Genomic DNA, 24,823 nt, shown 5'->3' with positions numbered 1-24,823 from the left:
ATCAAGCTGTCAGCAGGGGAGAGGCATGTAGATGGAAGTTACTGGATGCAGATCTCCTACAAGTCATATTTTGCTACAGTCCCAGACTGCACATCCCGGACTCAGAAGACTGATAATTTCCCTGCACGCTAAACCAATTATATTTTGTTTTCTCATTTCTAAACAAATTTTTGGCTTTAGTAAATAATGTGAAAAGAGCAGACAGAGGCCTTCTTTTCCTGTTTAGTTTTCAAATTGTTATTTTCAACCAGAGAATGTGAAAAAAAAAACACATTATTTCAAACAAACATTAAAATACTATAACTGAGCTCAGAGAAAATTCACGATGAAGTCAAACATCAGGCAAATGAACTTCTCCCAGCAAAGCCAACTGGACTTTTCCCATGTGTTGAGAAGAAGGATCCACCCCTCATTATCTTAAAGAAAGTAGTGACAGAATTTTCAAGTTAAATATGCGAACAACTCATCCAAAATACACAAAATATGTTCAAGCAAACTAACTTAAAATGAGACATTTCACAATGTACATTTTTTCCCCCAGTATGATTCACTCAGCACAGCTGACTGAACAATTCTGTTAATGTGTGAGCTGAATAACCAGTTTGATTGTCCTGACACTTTTGAATGAGATATGTAATTTTTTCACATCGCTCACCCAGCTGTTCTGGTGAACACCATGAAGCTATTTGTATATTCCAGGATGAAAAATTACAACTCTGGGTTTTAAAGCTTATTAATAAACATGCACTGAAGGTGACAAGAACTTTGAATCTATATAAAAACACTATTTAAAAAGCTAGATTATTCTATGCAAACCTTCAGTTCCTCCTGAATTTTTTCCTCCTCCAATTTGGCAGCTTTCCGATCTTCTATTTCTATCTTCCATTTTTCTGCCACTATTCTGGCTTTTTCTTGAGCCATAGCATCCCGGAATTTCTTTGTAATTTCAGCCTCCTTCTGTCTCCTTTATAAAAAAAATTTGAAAATAAAAATAATTTAAGACACTGATTTTTTTTTTTTTAAATTGAGTATCAATAATTGCTCTCTGGTTGCAACAAATAATTAGCATAAGATTTCATGGAAATATACAAGGAAAGAATTAAAATGTATTTAACAAAAGACCTACTACAAATCAGATTTGAGGAAACTATCCAGAAAGCAGACATTTTCCATTTTTGATAAATGACTAATTAAAATAGCACATTCTAAATTAGAGAAGTACTTCTTAGATGTCTTTGAGACATACCCTATATTTTTCCTTCCCGGGCTGAAAAAATAGATTTTTCTGTCAGTCTAGCAAAGCATGACCGGGAATTCATTGTCTCTCAAATATCAATGCAACCGTCTGCCTAATTCTCACACTAGGTTGTTTATCAGTACTGACAATGTAAAGGGAACACAGAGCGCAGGTTGAAGCTTTTAATCCCTGCTTAAATATGCAATCACTATAACCAAGAAGAATCTCATATGAAAAGGAATAACGTAGAATAATCTGATATTTAAACTGCCACTTTTCAGTGCTGCACTACAAAAGGAAGTACAGGAGGCAGGTGGCCTGCTTCCCAGCAATATCAAGCATCAAAACACTTTTGAATCTCTCCCAAAGCTGGAAGAGGCCCTGCTGGAAACACCAGCAATGGCACTTGTATAATCAGTTTCTGAACTGCTGGGATAAGAATTAATACAAGCAATATGCAAATAAAAACAATTTCAAAAAGGATTTTATGCACCAAATCTCCATTATGGGCATATATATGTGTGATACAACAAATGCTTCTAATTCAATCATCTCAAAACCAGATTGTTTCGGTTTTATTTATTTAAAAACTGGTTAATGGTTTAGCAAAACTCCCCCAAAGAAAAACATTTGCTTCACTTTTTTTTTTTTTTGTGAGAACGCATCTTTGGTTTTCACTACTCAATAAAAATAAAATTACATTTTTCATGTGCTGAAAAATAGCCGAAACAAGTGAAAGCAAATGTTCACAAAACATACTTACCAATTTCACCCACCATTACCTGCCACCTTTCTACAAGGCCATGTCTCCCATTATGTCAAGTGGACCCTGAATTCAGATTCTTAAATCCTCACCATAGTTCTTCTGCCTCCTTCTGCGCTTGTTGCCTGGCTCGCTCTGCTATTAGCTCCTCTGATATCTGTTCATACGGCTTGTCACCTGGGGCTTCTCCCATCACCCAGACCCAGACCTCACCATCCTTCCCACGTAGCCACTGCACATGTTTGCCGTTACCTGCAAGAGCCACCAAGAAGAAACAAAAAATATAAATACTGGGTCAAATTCTTAGGTAAAGATAGATGAAAAGATGGGAAATCTGCAATTTAGAAGCACTACACTTACAATTCACAATTCAGAATAAAACATTACTAAGAAGTCGGATGAAACCTTCAGATTTAATCCATCTACCATGCTGGGGAAAAAAAGGGTTTATACATTCCAGATCACACAATCTTTAAAGACTTACGGTCCCACAAAAATAAGGAATTATTAATTCTGACATGCATTTCCCAGAATTTAGGTATTATGATCCCTTTTCAATCGTTATATTTTCTTGCTTTACTCAGCATGGGATGAACGAAGAGGATGGAAAAAGAGATGGAGTGACAACTGCAGCCAATGAAATTATGGTACTAGCAATGCATCAAGTGTCGAGCATACAGAGACTTCATTGGAACCCCTGCAAAAAAATCCAGGACTTTCCTGCTCCCACTGTGCGAAGGAGGAGTTTCAGAAAGCCTGCGTACTCCAAGCACACCACTCAACACTGCAGAAGCTTTTCTGTTCAGGTAGGCAGTTGAAAGGGATTAAGTTTCTGGTTCAGTTTTCATGAAAGACACCATGCAAAAATCTACAGTTACTGTGTTGCCAGAGTGATTTTAAAACCACTAAAAAAGCCTGTGTGCTCTTGTCGTCTCACGAAAGAGACTACTTTTGGTGAACCTTCACGTCCAAGATTCAACTATAGCATTCCTGCTGACTACAGACAGCACTAGACTAGATCCTATCTGAATACATTTTCATCATCACATACACTACCTGACTTAGTGCGGTTTCGTCTTTTCTTTCTGCTTTTAAATGTATAACTCAGATATTTTACTCATTTTAGAGGTTCATTATAAGGAATTGGTAGAAACACCTCACGCATCCATTTTTATGTTTTATTTCTTGCAAATCTGTTGAAACTATTATTCACAAAAGGAGATTCCACCACAGAGACCGTTGCCAAGCTGGACAATGGATTTATTTTGAAGAACGCAGACTAGAAAGGCCACAAAGGCTCAGCAGCTCATCTCGCTTCCTGTATACTGCAGTCCAGTAGATTTCACCCTCTTACCCAAATACTGAGGTTAGTAAATTGCGTGTGGCCACATAGTTTCTAAAAGGTATCCTGTCTCATTTGAAAATGTAAAGAAATGGACAGTTTGCTATTTTCCTACTTAGTTTTTCTGTGATGCTCCCATAAGAGTGAAAAGAAACCGGGTCCTATTTGAATGGCTTTGCTTCCTGTCTTTCTACATCTTTCTCTTCTAGCATCCGCTTAGCTACTCTCACCTTCAACTACCTGTTGTTCTGCAGTAGGACAGTATCCATTTAACCAGATTAAGTTTCCCGATGCACAATCAATAAAGTGTTTTTGACATCCCAGACTGAAGAGAGAAAACCGCAGGAGGGAATGAAACGGGGCTGTTGACAGCAGGCAGTGCCAGTGTCAACCCACACTCGCAAGTGTTGACAATCTGAACTGAAGGCAACTAACAGATCAGGTCTCTCAAGGAAAGCTAATATTCTATATCAAATTTGAAAATGTGATTTATACGAATTCCCAGTGTTGGCCTAATGGTAGTGACTTAAAGGGGGGGGAGGTGGAAATTTAAGCTAATAATGTTTTCCTTCAATAACTCTCAAAAGCATTTGCTCTTTCACAGTCTATCAAATTATGTCTCAGGTTATTAATGTGAATGCATTTTATTGTTGTTCCTATTCTGTGCATTTCTGCGTTCCTGTCAGCAAAACATTTATGTTGTATTTTTTGGATGCAGCATTTGAACACCGTCTGCCGAGAACTGACTGGCCTTATCAATATTTGTCCACAAGGTTTTCACCTATTGCATTTCATGGTAAAGTATCTTGAGCAGTATGGAATGATTTCCCAGGAGTACTGATCCCACATTACCAATGTAGCTTTTGTTTTCAAAGTGGCCCATGTTCTCTTTCCAGGGAGGAATCTGGATAATCTAGTTATTCCCCTTTATTTAGTACTTTAAAGAAAACAGTGTAAACAACATACCTCGTGTTAATTTATTTGTATCATAATTGGTAGAGAACAAGTACTTCTACTGTTCTGAGACAACTTCGCTACTTCTGCTCATTGATGGGCTTACCAGATGGAAAGAGAATTTAAAAAAACCTTTTCAGGTAAGCAGGCAAATTTTATCTTTGCTTCTTTCCAGGTTTTTTGTGCCAAAGAGTTATTAATATTTCTCAGAACCACAACTTACCCATTACTACTCAGCCCCATTAAAAAAAATAGTTCATTTGGAGACCTGTCTTGAGAAATTGTTCTCTTTCTTCCCTTTAAAACAATGGATCACTCTTCTAAAGTTATACACAGTATATGTTTAAACTCTTTTGAAAACCTCAGTATAACATATTGTTGGTTCAGCACTAACTACTGTATACTACAGTACAGTATACTACTGTAGATGCATCCATAGTTCAAGTTGAAAAATAACAGCAATATCAAACAACCTGGCAATTTTAAGCTTTGGCACTAAACAGACAGATCTCCACATGTGCAATTTTAAAACAATTCAACTTGAGCATATATGCCTTTATTCAGCTTTTTCTTTAGAACAAGAGAAGGTCTTTTCACATCCAACCACCCTTTCTATTTTACTTCAAGAAATGGCTCCCATGCAAATCTTCCCTTAAACCTACACTCCCATAAAATTGGAGATGGCCTTCACTGTACAATCTGATCATAAAACATGGTTGTTCCTTAGCACAGAATAACATTCAAACATGAGTGTGCAAGAAGAGAAATAAGCAGCTCAGGGAGAAAGTCTGACACTGTGAAAACAGAATTCCTGACATACAAAAAGCCTTTGCAGCCTGCAGAATCAGGTTCATAGTGGTCAATGTCAGCTCTTCTAAACTAACGGTACTGGGCTTGCACTTTTAAACTGTAGAACCAGTTGCAAGATCTGCGCTGAAAGTACAAAAAATTATTTTCGTTAATATTTTTAGGAAACCAATTTTGTCTGCTTTGCAAGCAGAGAATTGCCACTACTGAGGGCTTATTATAATAAAATAATTTCTGCTTTAAGATACCTCTCAAGTATTACATTTTTTCTGCAAAATAAAATATTTCGTTAACACACTTTATTTCTAAATGAAACAGAAGCAAAACCCCAAAACAAAACCAGAAAAAGTCAACGAAACCTAAAAGGAAGAGACAGGTCCTGACTAAATAAATTGGAAGTCCAGGTGAGAAAGAGGTAAAGGTACCTCACGTTTCCTGTTCAGAAGCAAGCTTCTGAGCCCAGGCACAAAGCCTAATGCAGAGTCAGGAAATAAAAATTAAATCTCCCAAGTCCCAGTCTTGTGCCTTGACCACAAAAGTACTTTTCTTTCCCTGGAGAGCCTGTGGCAGGCTGCAAATAATTACTATTAGGAAGCAGTGGACATCAAAATTAGTCTGGATTGGGCAGTAGATATGAAATTGGTTTAGAAACAAACACTGCTTTATCAGGAAAACGTACTGAATAATTTACCTAGTCTTCTCCATCTCTGCTCTTCAGACCAACAACTTATCAGCTGTAATAATCTACCACATTTTGTCTAAAAGTACTCTGTAGCACCGCAAGAAGGCAACATTAATTCTTGCAGTTCTTTTCATCTGTAGCTCCTCCATGAATTAGTATCTCGCATGGAGTTCCACTAAACCTGTATTTACGCTGCTTTGAGACCAGTAAACCGGTTTCTGGATATTGCTCCTTACTCCAGACAAATGCAAACTCAGGTATCCCAAATTTGCAGCACAACAGGATCAGTGAAAATGTTCTTGCAAACCTACAGCCTGAACCAAGAGCAACACCAATTAGCTTATACAAACACACACAATCAAAAATAATACCAGATCACGGTCTCTATTTGTTTGTATTTATGCATTCAATTCTGTAACAGCGATGAAAGTATAAAACCATGCCCTAGAGAGCAACAGAGCCTAAATCTCACCTTATTAGTCTTTATCAGCAGCACTACTAATCTCATACACACAGAGCGCTGGAGTGCAACCATGAGTTGGGTTGTTCGGCACCACAGGCTGCCCTTGGCCTTTGTGCCACCCTCAGGAAGTCCCTGGTGTGGGCACGGCATCACTGCTGCCACGGCTGAGTACTACCAAAAAACAGGAACTGCCAGCCACCTTGGGAGAGGGAGAAAGCAGCACCTGAAGGTGCATGGGAGGGGGAATCCTGGCTGCACGCAATGCTCCAGCTAAATCAGGCTACAGTTCCAGTCAGCTCACGCTCCCACACTGTGACTCAGGCTTAAAACAAACGGAGTTACACACAGGAGAAGTGGGCCTTTCGTTGCTTCTGCTAATTGGCACAGAGGACCTGAACCACAGATTGGGTCTGGGGGGTGGTTGTTTGGGTTTGGCGGTTTGTTTTTGTTTTTTTAATGACAGTTTTGGGTTATATCTGGCTTCATTTTCATGCACGTTTCTAATTAAAAGTGCTTTAAAAATAACAGTAATCAGAACAAATGGAATACTATTGGAGTCAGCTTCCTCCAAGCTTGTTCGTCACTGTGTTAAAGCATCCCTGACAATTCCCATTTGTGAGCCATCTCCAGTGTTTACAAGGGACCATTTACTCCAAGGACCATTAGAGGCCTGATTTGGTGTCAAGTCTCCCAGCTGTGCTGCCACTTAGCCACAGTCTGCCTGCTTAGTCCAGCAAAATGAGAGCACCAAGCAACCCCGACTGCTTTTCTGTCATAGGGAATATTACAGGCTCTGTCAAGTGTAAATTCAGAAAATCAGAAGATCACTGTGTCATGGTTTGTGTCAAACTGGCCACTGGGTGATAGACAGATGCTCCCGCCTATCTCTCTGCAAAAAGAGAAAGACTTAATGAGTTTAGAAGGAACTAAACTACTTTAATGAAATATTAATAATAAAATAAAAAGAAAATAATGAAATATATACAAAACCGTATCAAGCTCCCAGGATGTTGATCACATCACCGGCTGGCACTAGGAAAGTCCCAGACTGGACTCAGTGACAGACAGGAACTGGATTACGGATCTGGGTTCAGGATTGGGATCAAAGGTAGACAAACAGAGTCCTCTGCGGACGCCAGCCATTGGAGAAAGAGGCTGTTTCTTTGATCCCTCAGCTTTATACTGAGCATGAGGCAGATGGGATGGAATACCCTGTTGGTCAGTTTTGGGTCACCTATTCTGTCCGCTCCTCTCCACAGATGGGACCCCTCTACGCTTTTCCACTTTCGACCCTCCAACGGGGCAAGTAACAAAGTTCACTGGCCTTGGGTGTTAGAGCAGTAAGTATGAGCAAGAGCCTCTCTGCGTACCATGCCTGGGCATCAGCTATAAACAATTGGTCTTATCACTCTGAGTGAACAGTGTCCGCACAATACCCTGTTAATTTCACTAGTTAGAAGGGCCCAGCTAAGAAGCAAAGTTCCTGAACAAAATTGGTCCTGTTGTATCTCAAACCAGGACACACTGAGTTATAATCTCAGAAACATGGAATGGCATTCAAATTCTGCTTAAACTTTCTCAAAGGAGTCTGCTATTTCCATGAGCAGTCTTGTTTCTCTGAGGTTGGACTTCCTACCATAGTTCTCCTGCTTGGAAGCTAAAGACCTCTGCAACAGCCATGAACTCTCCTTCCTCACTGGCTGGAACGCTTTGTGGTAATACAAATATCCTTTAACTCTCTCTTTAGAAACCATTCCTTTTTTTTCTTTTTACTCTCTCAGGCTCCTGAAACTTATCCTGCATTTGAAACAGGCTGCATGAGCATTCACTGCTGACATCAAGCTGATCAGCCTCATCTACTTTTGTCATTCAGAGATAAATTGTAGCTTGTGGAGTTGGGTGTTTTTGTAGGGATGGGTTTGGGTTTTTTTTGTTCTTTTGGAGTTTAGATATCTGGTATACTTTGGTCTAAGCACAATGTGTTCTACATGAGATTTTACCCTTGGCTTTCTGAGCAAATTATTTTTATGACTTCTTTAAACTAGAAGCTTGATAGTTTGTAGGGTAGATGAGGTTCCATCCAGAGTTTCCTTAGCTGCAGGACACGTTTTAGAAGCACACTGATCAGGATGAAAATGAGAATGCAAACTTTAGGCTGTTCTTAGTTTCTTGAGCTTATTCAGATCAAGTTTGTTTCTTGTTTGTTTGTTTGTTTTTTAAACTAGAAACACAAAACCGCACACAATTTCACTTGTTTCTAAGGACAAAACCTAGGAAATTACTGTGAATGTTTCTGAGAGACTGTTCAAAGGACAGAATACACTTTTCCAAACATTAACTGCTGTAAATCCATTAAAATACATATAGAATAATTAGGTGGTAATGAAGAAGGAAATGAAAATAACATAATCCCAAAATAACCTGAAGATCTGTGGTCTGTTCCTGCCAATGATTATAGGACCATGTACAAGTCTCTTTCAAGAATACATTCAAAAAACCCAGTCACTTCAATTCTTAAAACAACAAGAAAATAGGGAAAAATTCTGAACTTCTCAAGCATCCCCCCAACACTTCAGTTCACAGTCTCCAATTTCTACACTGTGTTGCACGCCTTTCTCTTTAAAGGAGGATTTGCAAAGGGAGAAAGAAATTCAGCTGATTTACATTAATATATCAATAAGGGTTGAGGATCTCAGCATTGCTGAAAAAAAAATCAGCCTTCATAGCTCTCCAGCTGCTTCCTGATCATATAACAAACTCAATCTTCTGTTTATGGAATTAGAGCCTGTTACCATGGAAATAATTATGCTGCAATATACCCCTGCAGGATCAAATAAAGGAAGAGTGACTGCAATAGAGCAAACATTAAGGGAGGAACGAGTTATACTCAAATAAGACTATGGTAATTAACAAATGTAGCAAAGATAACTGTACATAACTCTCAAAGGTAGGAAGGTTTGCATTATCGCACGGTATGTATATATGCAATATGTATATATAGGTATGCCTATTGTAAAAAAAAAAAAAGAACAACAAAAAAAGAAACACAGAAACAAAGTAGTGTTTATGTGGCCTCTATTTAGTACGCCCTAGATATTTTCTTGGCTCCCAGGCCGAGGCATGCTGTTACACCTAACAATTTTGTAATTCGCCCACTTTCAACTGGGAGATAACATTCAGAACTCATTCTTAAAGACACTGTTCTAACTCTGTGTACAATCTAGAGGTAGTCTCCTCTGTCCGTTTTAATGACCATTTCACTGTAAACAGTATAAAAATGAAGGTACACATCAGATCAAAGTCGAAGGTGTAAAATCATTCACACCAGTATCACTCATTTGATTTTTTTTTTCTTCATAAAAAAAAAAAAAAAGGTCAAGCACATAACACTAATTTCTGATTCCTGACCCCAGCTGTCTCTTGTAAAGAGTAAAAGCTACATACAGGGCTCGGTTTCTCACACAGAGCCATTACAAAGCGTCCAGGTTTTCCCATTGCTGGAGAATAAACAAAAACAAGTCTGCACGGCTGCTTCAGGTTCTGCTGGAAACTCAAAGCAGAAGGATAAGGTCTCTCTGTCACAGAATGAGCAGAGGAACTACGGATCACTTTCTCCACCAGAGCCCCGTACTTGATGCAGTGTGACAGGTTTGCACTGATTCCTTTTATCAGGCACACAAGAGCACAAAAGCAGGGAGAACTATACCACTACAGTGAGATTTTTCTAACAATACGGCACACAAGTGAACTTGAAGATTAATAATCCACCATCAGCATCTGGCTAAATCCACTGCTGGCTTGAATACATTGAGTTTTCCCATGTCTTCCAAATCCTGCTATCAAAACCTGGTGCCTCTGTCCTTGGATGTTTTACTCGTTTATGCTAAAAACTGGCAAAATCAACAAGGAAATACTGAATTAGCTTGGGCGAATCCCATTCTCCCCGTGGCCACAGTACTGCTCTCTTTCCATATCAAGTATTCATGAGCTTGCAGACGGTCACAACCTCATATCATTACCGGAGCACTGGTATGTCCAAGAAAGCCCATCTAACACCACTGTGTCCAGACAGGCTGAGGAACACAATGCCGCAGAGAAACGCAGGAATGCTCTCAGTGCCAGTGGCTCAATTAACCCGGCAGCCTCTCTCGGAAAGCGGCTGATGCCAGATGCTGCAGCCATCAGGAACGCTGAGGGCCACACGCGTGCAAGAGAAACCTCCAGTGTAACAAGGCCCAGGTACCAGCAATATTCTGTTCTTACTTTTCTGCAAAACACAGAAGTCAGCTGCAGGGCAGGATAGGAGACTAAAAAGTACAGATTTAGGGCTAATCCTAGGAAGGCAGAGAAGTCCCTCTGGATTTGTTCCATCTGGAAGATATTTAGGTCATATGGTGGTTGGGGGTCTCTTTCTAGCCCCAGGTTCAGAGAAGTGAACAGACAGTTTAGAAGCTGCTGTTTAACTGTACCTCGGTAAACAGCCACACTGAGCACAAGTTCTGAGCAGCTGATTCTGGCCCCAAGGTATACAGTACTAAGAAAACTGATTCGTATCACAAGCTGCTATACATGTGGTGAATGTTGCATCAAAACTTTTCCAAGTACTTCAAATTAGTTGGCTCGGTCCCCTAATAAAAATTATTCTAACGTTCTCACTAATGTTCTCCTGTTACTTTTTCAGTTGTATCTGAATTGGATAGAAAAGACACTGCTCTCCAGAATTCAAGACCACACACAGCCAGAAATTTCAGAAATACTCGTCTGATGTCTCTAGCTAGCCCCATATCCAATGATAGAGAGAAAGAGACAATGAACACTGCCAGGAGCACGCCTCTGTAGGCAACAAAATCTTAGCATAGCATTACCAGGGTGTGTAGAGGCCTTAGTATAAATGAGGAATACATTTCCGAGTTCAAAAACATAGAAAAAAATGTCACAGCATTTACACCCACTCACCCTTCATACACACACTGGAACACACACCCACTCACTGGCCTTCATATGTGACACTGATGTATCTTCCAACCATCCACCTCTGATATTTTAAATACTTGCTTCCAAATAGCTTCATCTATTCCCTAATGATTTTCCAACACAAATGCCATTTAGATAAAGAAATTATTTTCTAGCCACGCTGTGATAAGCCTACCTAATATTCTCCCAGTGACTCTTGTTAAAGACAGGTAAATAGGAGTGTTTACAAATAGCTCCTGTCTGAACATCATGAGCTGCAGTTCACAATAAATAAACATCAGAATAAGCAGCAGCAGACCAGCACTGTCTTCCCTCCCACATGGCTGTCCTTCAGCTACCTAACGCTCAATAGTTTTTGAGATCTCATTTTGAGTACGCTGACAGCTCTGGACACCGCACCGGAGTCAAAATCCAAATTGGCAGCGTCCTTTGCTTACTCCCAACTCGGCTATACTGGTTAAAGGGTTCCTGCCTAATCAAATAAATATGTTTCTTTGCAAATTGCAAAGCTGCCTGTCAGTCAACTCTCAGCAAATCCCAAAGGGATCCTGAAATTTTGAGGAGACTTCCCTTAGTGGTTTTAGTACAATGAGAAAAGGCAACCCATTTTGCTACAATGAAAATACGTTCCTGAAAGATCTGCCCAGCAGTAATTTGTAAGTGAACTGGATACGGACCTCCAAGAATTCAACTCACTTGTGAAGCTATTTCAGTACAAGCCAGCAGTCGTGATTTAATTAAAGCTATGAAATACTTTTTTTACCTTGAATAAATTCGCTAAACGCTGCAGTTCTGGCAGGACTCAAATGATGCTCAAATTCTACTACTATTTGTGGGCAAATGTAGGCTAGGTACAAACAGCAAAAACATGGGAACAGTTTATTCAATGTCTTCTAAAGGAAGTATTTAATTGTGAAGTGATGTTTATACGTTGCTCCCTTTTAGACGTTGATCTGTGTTTTTAAAAAGGAAAGGAAATGAAAACTGTTGAATAATCTGAAAGCATTTCATTCACACTCAAAGTGAAATAATTTCTTTAACATTGACTCATTCTGATAGAAATTTCAATTTTAACCTTTCCTCAAGACACATGAAACCAAACAATTCATATGGAAAAGCAGGCATAATTTAGCATTTACTGAAGGTGACTAATATTATTTTCTTTAGAAAAGAATAAGACTAATTACACATAGACTGTTACACTATTTGGCTTGCTAAACACTCTCAACAACTTACATCTTATTTCATGGTTTGGCCTTGCTATTGTTTTCTAGGAAGTAAATTTCATAGTACTGAATAGGACATTTATGGACAATCTGCATTCCATGGTGCTCCTATAAAAATCACTGTAGAGTTTGGGTCTTCACTAGTGAGTTTCCACACAATTAAAAAATGATCACACTGATGAGCATTTCCTAAACCTGCTGTTGATTCTAACTCTAGCATAAGGTCAATCTGACCCGTATATGACAACTCTGTACTTGTGGTTTCTGTAAAACAACACTTCTACACCTTGCACAAGAACCCTTCATCCTCAAGTCTGTAGAGAATCAAAATTGGATTCACTATCACTGCCCTGTTTCAAAAAATCCACCCTTTTTGCTATGCTGCTGGGCTCATATGTACTGTTGCAGGTAGACTCTTAAATTGATGGAGAATTTTACCAATTGAGGTATACAACTCCAGATCAAGCCCAAGCACTATTAGGAGCATTTTTAATTAGAGAAGTGCCCATTGTCGTTAATTCCTTTTGTTCTATCTCACCCTATCTCATCCCAAAGAGATGGGGCAAAGTTTTCACATGTAGCTATTCAAACTATGAGGAAAACAGAAGGATTTGAAAGGTAGTCCTATGAAGATAATTCTGATTAAATGAGTAAAAAATGTTATGCAAATGTTATGTTGTATTCACAAACACCACATACATTTTTCTGTCAACAAGAAAATTTCAGAAACCCAGCACAATTAAAATCTCACCTCTGTTTTCTACTATATGTCAGGCTACAACGATCTCTATAAAGCCAGAGTAACTCTTGGCTTCAACAAAATAACATAAACTTAAAACCTGTGTCATGCATTAGAGTTAAAAACAAAACCTTGCAGATGAAACTGCTCAAATCCCTCAGTTTCAAAGGAATAAAGAACATGTAGTTGTGGTAGCTCTGTATTTCCTGGTAGCCAGTAATTTTAAACAGGAATAAAAATTCCCCCAGTTTTACGCTGTGTAGCAGGGGAAGAATGTTTGCAAATTCCCTTATACATCAATGGAAACTGAAAACTAAGCAGCTTCAAGGTCCAAAAAACGTTGATGCCAAATGTCTTTAAAAAAAAAAAAAAAATCACATATTTTAAGATAAGAAATGATTATTACAGTCATCTACTCTGACCCATTATGTCATATAGGCAAAAATATTGCACAGCAATTCCTATCTTACAGCCATAATTTCTGGTTTACTTTTTTCACTTTTTTTTTTATTTTTTTAAACAAGAAACTAACTCCACTATGAGAACATTTACCACCATATCATGCAGCTGTACAGCAGAAATCAGTTACAAATATCTGTATAGTTAATGACCGTCATGCCTGAATGATGGAAGTTATCTTTTGCAACTCTGGCCCACATCAGTTCATGGAAGTCCAAATATATATTTTCAGTGGAACCAAATGCCTGACTTGCAAATCTAATTCCAATGGTTCTCTCTACAAAAAGATCGGTAAGATCAGTTCTTTAGTACAGTTCTGAAGGAAGTAGAAAGTTTCTAACAGTGGGCACATGTCAAACCTAAGGAATACCTTAAACTGGTAATTTAAGAAGGTAAAATGGAAATGGGCTATCATGAAACTTAACTCCATGTGTATTTGCGAATACTTTTGTCAGAGCAAATATAATCTATAGGTCACTCTGCTGCTCTCCTTTCTCTTATTCTTATAAATCAGAAAATTAATTACCCAGAAAATGGTCTCCTCTAGTAGGAAGCTGAGCAGGTTTAATGTATAATTTATATATGGAAATTTAGGTGTCAACACTGTGACAAATCATCACAAATATTTTTGCAGTTAGGTTTTTCTGCACCTGTCTTCCTCAACGAATGAGCATAATACATATTATCTCAATGATACAATGTTTTTTTGTTATGTGGAGCTGAACTGCATTTTTAATTTTTTTCTCAGCTACAAATCAATCATAACGAACAAGGTTTTTGTGCTGTACAAGAGAAGCTATTTTGACACCATCCCTCTTAGGAGAGGGCCCTTCGCAGTAACACTAACATGAAGAAAACAGAAATTAAACAGAACGAGGTTTTCCAGTGTCGCCTTTTTAAACTCCTATTACAGCTGATTCGGCTGTTCTGAACATTCCCCCTTTAATTTAAGGCTACCATTGTAACTTACTCTAGAGTCATTTCATAAAGGCCTTTGCTTGAAGTGAGTCTCAGAAACTAGTTTTGCTTTGAAACACATTTCTTTAGTAATAGTCTTTGAATAGTTAACTATTTAATGGGCACTTTGTAGGGTTCAGAGGCTCTAAACATTTTAAGAAGTCCGACAATTGAATCTAATAATTTATCCGTACTGAGGTGCTCCAAGCAAAGCTTTCTACCATGGGTGTGTTAAGAAGAGCAACATTCTTAACACTAACTTCAGAGTCGCTTAGCTCTTAGAGTGCTTTCTCAAAATCAGCAACCCAAAATTATTAGAAATTTTGAATATTCAAGTTTTGATAGATGTAAAGACAGAATAAGATCTTTGGTATTTCACAAGGAAATGAGTGTTTGACATATCTCTGTGACATTTCCTGTTGAGTGAGGAATCAATGCAACTACATTTCCAAGACAAAATTTTTTTCTATCTTGCATCAGCCTAACAACTTCATCCTGTGAATGGGGAAAGAGTTGGAAGCCACTGGTTCAGAGAAGAGAGCAAGGAAATAAGTATTTCTGTTTATTCCAAACTACTTGGACCCAAGACCAGACACTTGGAAATGACATTTGAAGAAGTTCTTTTTTGGTGTTTTCTTCCATGATTTTGCTTATTTGCTTTTTAAGGCAACAGACACATTTAGCATCCAGAACACCATAACAAGCTGTGGAAGGAGCTTCAGTTTAACTACATATTGCATGACAACCATTTCTGATTTCTTTTTTTCTCTTTTTAGTTTTGGTTGTTGTTTTTTTTTTTTTGTTTGGGGTTTTTTTTGTGGGTTTTTTTTTTTTTTGGTTTTCGGTGAGGGGTTGTTTGTTTCTTTGGTGGTTGGTTGTTTGTTGGGGTTTTTTTTGGTTTTTTTTTTTTTGTTGTTGTTTGTTTGTTTTTTTTTTCCACATGCTCGCCCCACTATTCCTATTTGCTAGACATAATCTTTTGGAAAGTGTTTACTAGAACAGCTGGAAATGTAGTCTCATATGGTATGGCTGTTCTCATCTCACATCTTATTCACAAACATCCCTTCATAACAAGTTCAATTCATTAATTTATCTCCTACTCCAGCCACTTCAAACCATTTAAAATGCCAAGTCAAGAAACCTCAACAGCACAGGCAAGACTGCCTTTAGCGTGACTGAGGGGAAGGGGTGGGGATGGTAGGTGAAGAAAAAAGCCTTAGGAGTGGAGGGGAAACTTAGTCATGGTATATCTGTTACCACAGAGAGAATAGGAGCAGTGACTCCTGACTGAAAGAGGAACTTCAAAACAATTCCCCTTACTCCCGCTCTACACTATTCCCCTGGAGAAAGAACTAGCCTTGAGAAACATGAAGCAGGAACTTGGTGCTTTTGCAGCCCCAGACCATCTTTTTGCCCGTGGGCACAGCTGGTGCCCTTCCTTGTAATCTTCCAGACACATGCTTCACCATAGCCAGTTGCATGCCCACCATCCCCAGCTCTTAAGTACAGGAGGAGGTCACAAATCTTACTCTGTTTGCGCCTCGCTGTCTTTCTCAGCAGGGTCTCCTCCATCCGTGCTTTTTCTTCCCTCTCCTTCCAGCGCCTCAGCTGTTCTTCTCTCATTTTGTAGAACAAGATCTGCTTTTGCTCTTCATTCAGCTCTGCCAGGAGCTCAGGGTCAATATACATATCACGCAAAATTTGCTGCAGCATGACGACTCCAAAAGAAAAAACCAACCAACAAAACAAAAAATTGTTTTTTATACTCACTACAGTGACAAAACCCCACCGACAGCACTCCAGAAAGCAACCTGCAGCAAAGGAGCTCTCCCACGCCTGCCTGCCCAGGAGAGGTTTGATTCTTGCTCTGGTTCTCTTCGTGCAGGCATATTCTGCTCCTACGTCTCTTACAGGCTTACAGGGATGGAGTTCTCTGCTTATCTCATCCTCCAAAGGTAGGGACAGGTGTCAAGTGAAAGGAAGGGGGAGGAACAGACAAAGATTAAGAAAAAAAAAATTAAAAGCCCAGGAGAAAAAAAAAAAAGTCACTTCAGGGCTCCTGACTGCAAGCCAGTAAAAATAAGGGATTCTTGACTGAACTCATCAGCTTTGGTCCTCTGAGCAGAAGGAAATTCAATGCAGATAAAGTCTCAGACTTTCAGCTCAAGTGGTTCCGTTCAGCAGCAATATATTCCCAAGGCTGTAAGTGTTGCCCAGGGGTTTAAAGTGATGTCCTGGTTAAAGGTATCACCTACACCAACAATATCTATGTCACTTTGGGAACCGATCTCTTCCGATAAGAGAGGAGAAACGAGTTTGCATGTTATTTCCCAGCCCAGCCTGTTCACTAGTCTCAACAGGGTAGGTCATATTAGAGGACCTATTTACCTGGTGATGACAAATATTGTCATGCAGCAAACTGATTAAAATGCTTTTAAAATTAAAAGCAGATGTAACAAAAGCCAGAAGCATCTTGTTATCACTTTATAAATAGTAAATTAATATTAATTAAAGAAGAGTAAGTTCTCAGCAGTTCATGAGGACTATGCAAGTCCTGCTGTTAATTCCTTTCCCACTTTATGACTGGAGAAAGTTACAATGTTGCTCTTCAAGCAAATTGTGGCTTTTGCACTATTTAACAGAATTTTACCCAATTTAGTAAAATAATATTATTTTAGCAGCAGGGTGAACAGCCACTTAATTATGTAAAAAAACCCCAAACCAACACACCAAAAAACAACCCCTCTGGATTCCTGAGCCAGCTTTCACGGGGCAGGGACCCAGCTCTTCTGGGGAGCGGTGGCACTTTGTGGGAAGGGGGCCACCTTCTGAGGAGAATCAAGATGTGGCCACCCTGAGTCATAACAAAACACAGATCACATCTGCAGGCTGAGCCACATCCCACTACATGATGTTTACACAAGAATGAAGAGCAAAAGCAGATCTGCATTTCCTCACAAGAAATCTGCTTTATAGATCTGTCAAACTCTTCTATGACTGCCGTGATACTCGTATTCTAAACCCTATACTGTTAATGCATCTATTCATGTAACATTATTTTATGGTAAGCAAAATACTATCATCTTAAGTTAGGCAGAAAATACATCCGATTTAAACTAAAATTCAAGAGAAGATACTGCATCACCTAGAAGCATGTATCCAAAGATTATACTCGAATGATGCCTTCAGCTGAAAAAAATTTCAGAATCCATCATCTTTGGGCTTTACAGAATTCAGTTCACATGCATGCTAATTTGCAATTCAGGATCTCTTATGTACAGATTTTGTCTCCTAAAATTAAATGCTTTTTTTATTATTATTATTTTTTAAGAAATACACTTTGGCAAGAAAAAACCTAGGGTAAGAAAGACTTTGTTACTGCTGCTTTCTTCTGTTTTATTTGGTCAGGTATAGCAGAGGGAGAGCCAGGGAGGTTGGCCTTTGTTTCTCTGCTTTTATTCAATTACATTAGAGCTGTGGCTCCACATTTTGGCACTAATTGAAAAAGACTCGCCTTTGCAAAGGCTTCAGGGCAAGCAGTTTTACTATTCTACACGTTTGTCATCTTTCTTATTTTATTTTACTTGACTTCACAGAACAGAAATCAAATCCTGATCACAGAAGCTATCACAGCACAAAGAACAAACTCTTCATCAAGGATTATGTGCATTTAAGCATGATAAGAAAAAACAATTCCGAACTGCATTTAGCTGTAGAAGTAGCTCAGGATAGAGATACAAGACAGCATACAAACAAATTTTCAGGCAACTACTGGTAATGTTCAATGAGCAATCACACAACAAAACCAGTGAGAGCATGGAGACGAAATGAGTATTTTGCAAACAACCCGTTGCCTGAAGATTATTCACCGAAAATATTTGAGAATGTTGAGAATGGTAACAAAATGATCAAGTGGAATTAATCTGTGGGATTTTTTTTTTTTTTTTTTTTTTTCAAAAAAAAGTCACATGTGGAAGTGTTATCATCTAATCACAGCAATGAATCTGATCAACTTCCTCTGTTGTAGCTTTTCTTCTTTGGATCACAGCAAGCCCCCCCAAAAAATTAGGCAAATGCAAAGGGGAAATAAGGAAGATAAAGAAATACTCTATCTGACATAAGCCAACATCCAAGAAAAGTAGAAAGATACATCATAAAGTCTGCCATCAGTTTCTTGTCATTCTGCCTCAGAACATTTGGTCTTCGAGCTCTCACACGGGTGAAAGTTTTCATCAACTCTCCCTCTGCTTTCACTGGTAGCTAAGTTTGTTTTAAGACTTACGTTTCTTTATGGGGTGGAAAATCCAAGAGGACCAATGGGAAGAATTAAGTGTTTTCGCCAGTCCCTTCCTTTCCTTTACTAATTAACATTTGATTTGATAACAATTTGAGAATGGAGTGAATGGAAGGAGAGAGATGGCTACCTAGCTGCAGATCCCAAACGTATAGAGAACCTCAGTCATGTAAGTAAATGCTAGGCATGCTTGAGAAACCATCTGATGTTCCACTTATCAGAAAAGACTAATGTGGATGATCCCAGAAATACAAGCTTCGAATATTTTGGGCCTATGAGGTATTTGACCCAAACTAGGCCTAGCTTGTTGGCTTCATCAGGAGCTAAAGCTCCTTCAGCAGGACCTGGCAACACCCAGCCCATCTATGCTAAGCACCTTGCAGGATATGAAAGAATTTGACAGCAGGTCCACCTTCCATATACCCTCATTGGACTAGAAGTGCAAAGGAGCAATAAATATCTCAGGCAAAGAAATGTAGTCACTAACCACCATTCCAGTATCTCAAATCTCTTCTGCATCTGACACAAATCTTTTCAGAATCACATTTCTCCTCTCTGAATAAATACTCACGAAGAACAAATAGAAAACAATTAAATGACCTCTCTGATACAGGCAGAATGACCCCAAACACACTGCAAAGAACAAAAAAACTGACTATGCAAAATATAGTCATCTGCATCTTTGTATAACCATCATGGGGAAGACAGACTGCAGGAAAATTCTCCCCCTCATTCTTTTTCCAGTCCAGTTTATTTCCAAGCCTCTCCACTTGCTTTCCTGCCCACCATGATGAAGCTTCTTGAGAAGCCAGTTTCCTCAGCTGGCAGTCCAAACGTACGAGCCTTCCTAGCTGTGACCCACTATGCACAATGAAAGAATATTTGTGTAAAAACATTTCCTTTCTGTATCACTTGTCTTCCTGTGGGAGGCTCCATTTTAGATATTAATGCCCTCCTCATAGAATCATCTAGGTTGGAAGGGACCTTTAAGATCATCAAGTCCAACCATCAACCTAACACTGCCAAAACCACCACTAAACCAACAATCAACAAGGCGGTAACCTCCTTTCACGTAGTTGTAGAGAGTGATAAGGTCTCCCTTGAGCCTCCTTTTCTCCAGGCTAAACATATCTGGCCTTTAGTGATCTTTAAAAGTAGACCGTTTTCACAGCCCACTCCTATAACACACAGGGGGTCAGGGTGACCAGCAAGACACAGGCATCTGTGCAGTTTTGCTTCCTGCTCACCCTCTTCACTAAGAGAAAGCTAAACGCCCTATTCCTCTATGAATGACAATATCTAGAATGATCTCAGGTAAAAATTAACAGATTCTGATACGATAAATGTCTGACAGTCAAAAAAAAAAAAAAAAAAAAAATCAAAGAAAACACTCACCATAGTTAAAGTGAAAAAATGAGAGACCACAGATTTCCTTGTGTAAGTGAGAACAGAATTTACAATTCTAAATCTATCCTGTCAGAAGGAGAGGAAGTGTCTGTCTACTAGAAAATGATTTTTCTCTTCATTGAAGACATGGTCCTATTAAGCAGATAAAAGGGCTGCTTCTGTCTGGGCTATCCCAGTGAACCTGTTGTCTGTATATGAAATGTCTCCAGTGGTATCCTATGCAAATCCAAGACTGGATTTTCAACTTAGTACCGATTCTCATTACAGTTCACCTTTCCATAAATATTCTAAATGAACAGTCTGAACCATCAGAAAGAAATTAGCACGAACTCTCCTGATTTCTCAGAAAATTTGGAAAGCTACGAAGTCCAAAACTCAAAAGGCAACCTTGAAGAAACCTGTAACCTACTTTAAAAACTCTTGCTGCTTCTAGGATTAGCTCATATTTTATGATGGACGAGCTTCACAGTTCCAGTCAACCCAGAATCAGAAAACTGAGGAACAGGAGATAACTCAGACAAAACATAAAATAAAACTTTTTGTTGCAAAATAAAAATTCTCTCTCTTCCCTTCCTTTCCCAGACTTGATTAAGATATGGATGAATTAATGACTCAGAAGAGCAGGGAAATTTGAAGTGAGGGTGCCCACTTCCTGATTGCAGCTATTCCTCATCTCCCCAGCCTTCCTGGGAAGTATTCTGAATAGGTTAGAAGGACAACGACCTCACCATTGCTCTTCCATCTTGGTCACCCCTAGTTCAACAGTCCAAGCTAAGCTAAAATCACTACAGAAAGCCATTACAACTCAACAGCATATTCACAAAAGATTACTATTAATGCAGTTCTTTGTTGGCAGTCATTACCTTACAATAACTGCCACACAACTTGATGCTCTAATTAGTAGCAGTCTCTGCAAGGAGCTCAGAGCTCTTTAAAATTTAAATTTGGAGTTTCCTTTAATCTTTAACAGTATCTTCTGGAACTAGACACACTCTGTCCCATCTCTGGTATAGCACCTTTCTGGCAAAGCAGTCCTCAGCTCTGCCACTAGAATTCATCTGCTGGGCAAGGGGGAGGGAGGGAGAGGAAGAGGCACAGAAAAACATGTTCATTTCATTTTCAAGAAAAGGGGGCATGCTTAATTGGCCAAGGCTTGCAAATCTCCTCATACCATTTTCTTCCTAGCATGTGCATCCTCCTTTCCCTGAACCAAATAGCTCACTGGTAATGCTTATGAATGCTGAGCCAGCAGAACAGCATTTTCATTTGGATTTTGTGTCACAGCCATATAACCTACTTTAGCCATGTCATTTACATAAAAATATTCTCCTACAACCTGCATATTACAGGGAAGGGGGGGGGGGGGGGGGGGGGAGGGGGAGGTAATGCACCTGTCTCCTTAAAGGGATACAATTGAGAAAAAAAACCAATAAACAGAAAATGTGGCAATCTTATGTTTTCCAGACTGTGAACTCCGTAGCCTTAATAATTTTTTTTTGTGGTTTGTGCCTTTTTTCATATTTTTCATTTTCTAAGTGGAAGCAGTGTACAGCATCTGAATTTATCAAGACCTGCTGTGTCAGCATCAAAAGGAGAACAGTGGAATCTGGAATTGAATAGCGTGGGTGGGAGCTGAAAACGTGAAAGGGGAAAGGTAAGATTAACATTTGTTTGAGGTGTTCTAAACCCCACAAATCTGTCACTAGAAAAGCAAATACATTAGGGCACTCACCATAACAAACCATCTTGTGTCTAATTTGCACATTGCTGTCAATTAAAAACTAGAAAAAACTAAACCAATTGAGAACCTTCCCCTCCCCACCTCCTCTATCACAGATGGATGTAACAAAACCTCCCGTTTCTCCTCCATTTCCATAGTCAAGTCTGTGGCTCCCTCTAAGGGCTAAAATCGAGCTCCTCAACAGCACAATCTGCAGCTGGATCAGAACGATCATTTCCCTGAAGCTGCTATTCCATTACAAACTATCACATAGAGCAAGAATGAGTATATGTTTTTCCAGACCTTCCTTTTCCACACAGCAGTAGTATCAGTAAATCAGACTATGAAGTGTTTTAGAGCATGGACTGACTTTGCGTGTTTGTCATCTTCTCTGTACTGGTTCAAGACTCATATTTCTACGAGGCACTGCCATAATTAAAAAAACACAAACAAACAAACAAACAATAAAAACCGAAAAACTTGAGGTCTGTATAGCAAAATAGGAATGAAATAGTTAGATTAAAACTTCATCTTAAAGAAATTAAATGCAGCAGAAGAGCTACAAACCAATTAATGAGAAGAGATGTCTTATCACGCTGTCAGTAATATAGCTGTAAGTGAAGCGATGCCAACTTGAGATTTTAAATGTGCAATGATGATTTACAGTGGCAGGAGTGTCATCAGATAGCTGTGGGGTTTTTGTCTTTTTTTCCCCCCCCCCCAAAATTCAAATCTGTTACTCCTCAGACCCCCACAGAAATCCAACAATCCCAAACATAGATAGCACTGACAAGAGGAAAAGAAAAGGGACAGACACTAACCCAGAGACAGTAGTATTTGAAGTCCAGGGATGCAGACAATAAAGCAATCTGTCATTACTCTACTCTCCCAAGGTTAATTCTGTACCCTGCAACATTACTTGCCCTTCAGAAGAAGTCACAGCAGTGATTATTTTTGCCTGGTGGCGTGGCAATCCTTCCCAGCAAGATTACTTCAGGTCTATCCCTTTGTGTTCTGTGCTACAGCTGTTGTACACACGATTACACTGGAGACTGTAATGCCTTCATGGTTCAGCAGAATTTATCAGAGATTTGGGAAGCTGGGTAGAAAGAGCATCACTCCAATTTTTCTTCAAGTTGATAGTAGATATTCGAAATTTTGACCTACTTTACAAAGGTCTGAGGTATACAAGTTTGTCAACTTTAAGTTTAGACTTGTTTTAATTTTAATACCTCTGTAGTAATAGACATGGATGCAACCCAAACTAGAACATTACATACTTGACGTTTATTGCTATTAATACACTCACAAAAAGCCAGATACATCAAAGAGCTGGCAAGTCTCATCATAATTTTTCAAATGGGGAATGAAACCCACCATTAAAACAATTCTGAGTGAAAGCTAGTAAAGTAAACCAAACAGAAAAAAGTCAAGCTTCCTGGAGAGAGCTCATCTGAGAAAAGATGGTACACAGGCTTGCAAGCAACGAGTATCCCAAAAGCCAAGCACTGTAGAGAGATACTTCGCAGGGGAAGGGCAGAAAAAGAAGGCAAAACACACACACACACACACTGCAGTTAACTAAAACAGCTCTCGGTGCTCCACCATCCTCTCACTTGGACTGTGCTGTCTAATTCAATTGGTATATATCTTATTTACAAAACAGTAGTCAAGCTCTTCAGGTCAGCCCCTCAGCTCCAAACGGGGCACGCTTGGTTGGCAGGCAGCAGGCTCTACTTAGGAAGCGATCACAGCTCACTAAGTGTCTGTAGGGACATAGATTAAAAGGCCCACTGGCAACAGTCTCCAAGGAATTTCTTACTTCAAAAAGATAATGCAGAATGCACTACCCCCTGCTCTCCTATTTACACTTACTCTCTCATGTCAGATCCTGATGCTATACCTCACTGTATTAAATGCAGCATGCGCTCACACTGCTCACTGCAATTCAGCTTTGTGCTGTTTAAGTACAGAGCACATCAGTCCGTCTGTTTCTCAGCAGAAGTCTCCATAGCCGAGGGAGGCCATCCACGACTCTTCAAAGCATAACTGCTTGCCTTTCAGCTCCCGAGTGCCAGTCTTTTCTTAAGGCTCTAAACACCTTTCCTTTTCATTCATTTAGGCCTACCTGATCTTCACGACAAACTGTTAGGCTAGGACGAAACTCCAAGTAGACAGCCACCTAAAGAATATTGGTACAGTCTGCTTTTCTTCCCCTGCCCCTCCGCACAAACCTTTCCAAGACCCAGTTGTCTACATAATGATGGGATACGTATCTTCAGGCAAGAATTCAATAGTCTCCTTTACATGAATTATTTGCTTTGTGTATCTGCAAAGCCCGAGAGACCTTTGGATTCCATGACCTAATTGCTATGTGAAATTATTCCAGTATTTGGTACATTTTCAATGAAATTCATTATAATAAGCTACCCAAGAGATATCACGCTCTAAATTATGTGAATTTCTTCTCTCAGATATATATCGACTTACGAAGATGCTCACTAAGTTCACCTTTTTCCATCTAACCGTAAGCGCATCAGAATGTATCATGTGAGAGCTAATTTTCTTTAATATACTCCCTGGTACGATTTAGCTGCATTATGTATAATGCAGCAGTCATATCATATCAACTTCACATCATATTAGACACTGCATTATGGCAGCTAAATTGATTACTTGTGTAATTGAAGGCCACCGATAGGAAAATTTTCAATCATTTAAATGACTCATCACCTTTATATATGGAAAGTCTTGCTTTAGCGGCATCAAGCAAGTGATTTTCTTTCAGGGAATAGTATT

The 24,823-nt window shown here is 39.2% G+C and overlaps 1 protein-coding gene across 1 annotated transcript in view; it reads right to left on the bottom strand.

The window, feature by feature from the left end:
* The window catches only part of SH2D4B (SH2 domain containing 4B), a gene marked incomplete at both ends in the record, with an annotated part of 67,103 nt that extends 50,787 nt beyond the window's left edge, over window positions 1-16,316 (bottom strand). The window contains 3 exons of the mRNA XM_082486752.1: window positions 817-964; window positions 2,093-2,252; window positions 16,133-16,316. Coding sequence (XP_082342878.1) covers window positions 817-964; window positions 2,093-2,252; window positions 16,133-16,316 — 492 coding nt within the window. The remainder of the gene's footprint in view (window positions 1-816; window positions 965-2,092; window positions 2,253-16,132) is intronic.
* Between the last annotated feature and the right edge of the window lie 8,507 nt (window positions 16,317-24,823).

Source organism: Vanellus vanellus, assembly GCF_965231255.1.
Source record: "Vanellus vanellus genome assembly, chromosome: 7".
Lineage (NCBI taxonomy): Eukaryota > Metazoa > Chordata > Aves > Charadriiformes > Charadriidae > Vanellus > Vanellus vanellus.
The sequence above is the reverse complement of the archived record's forward strand: the minus strand, read 5'-3'. Positions and strand labels throughout refer to the sequence as shown.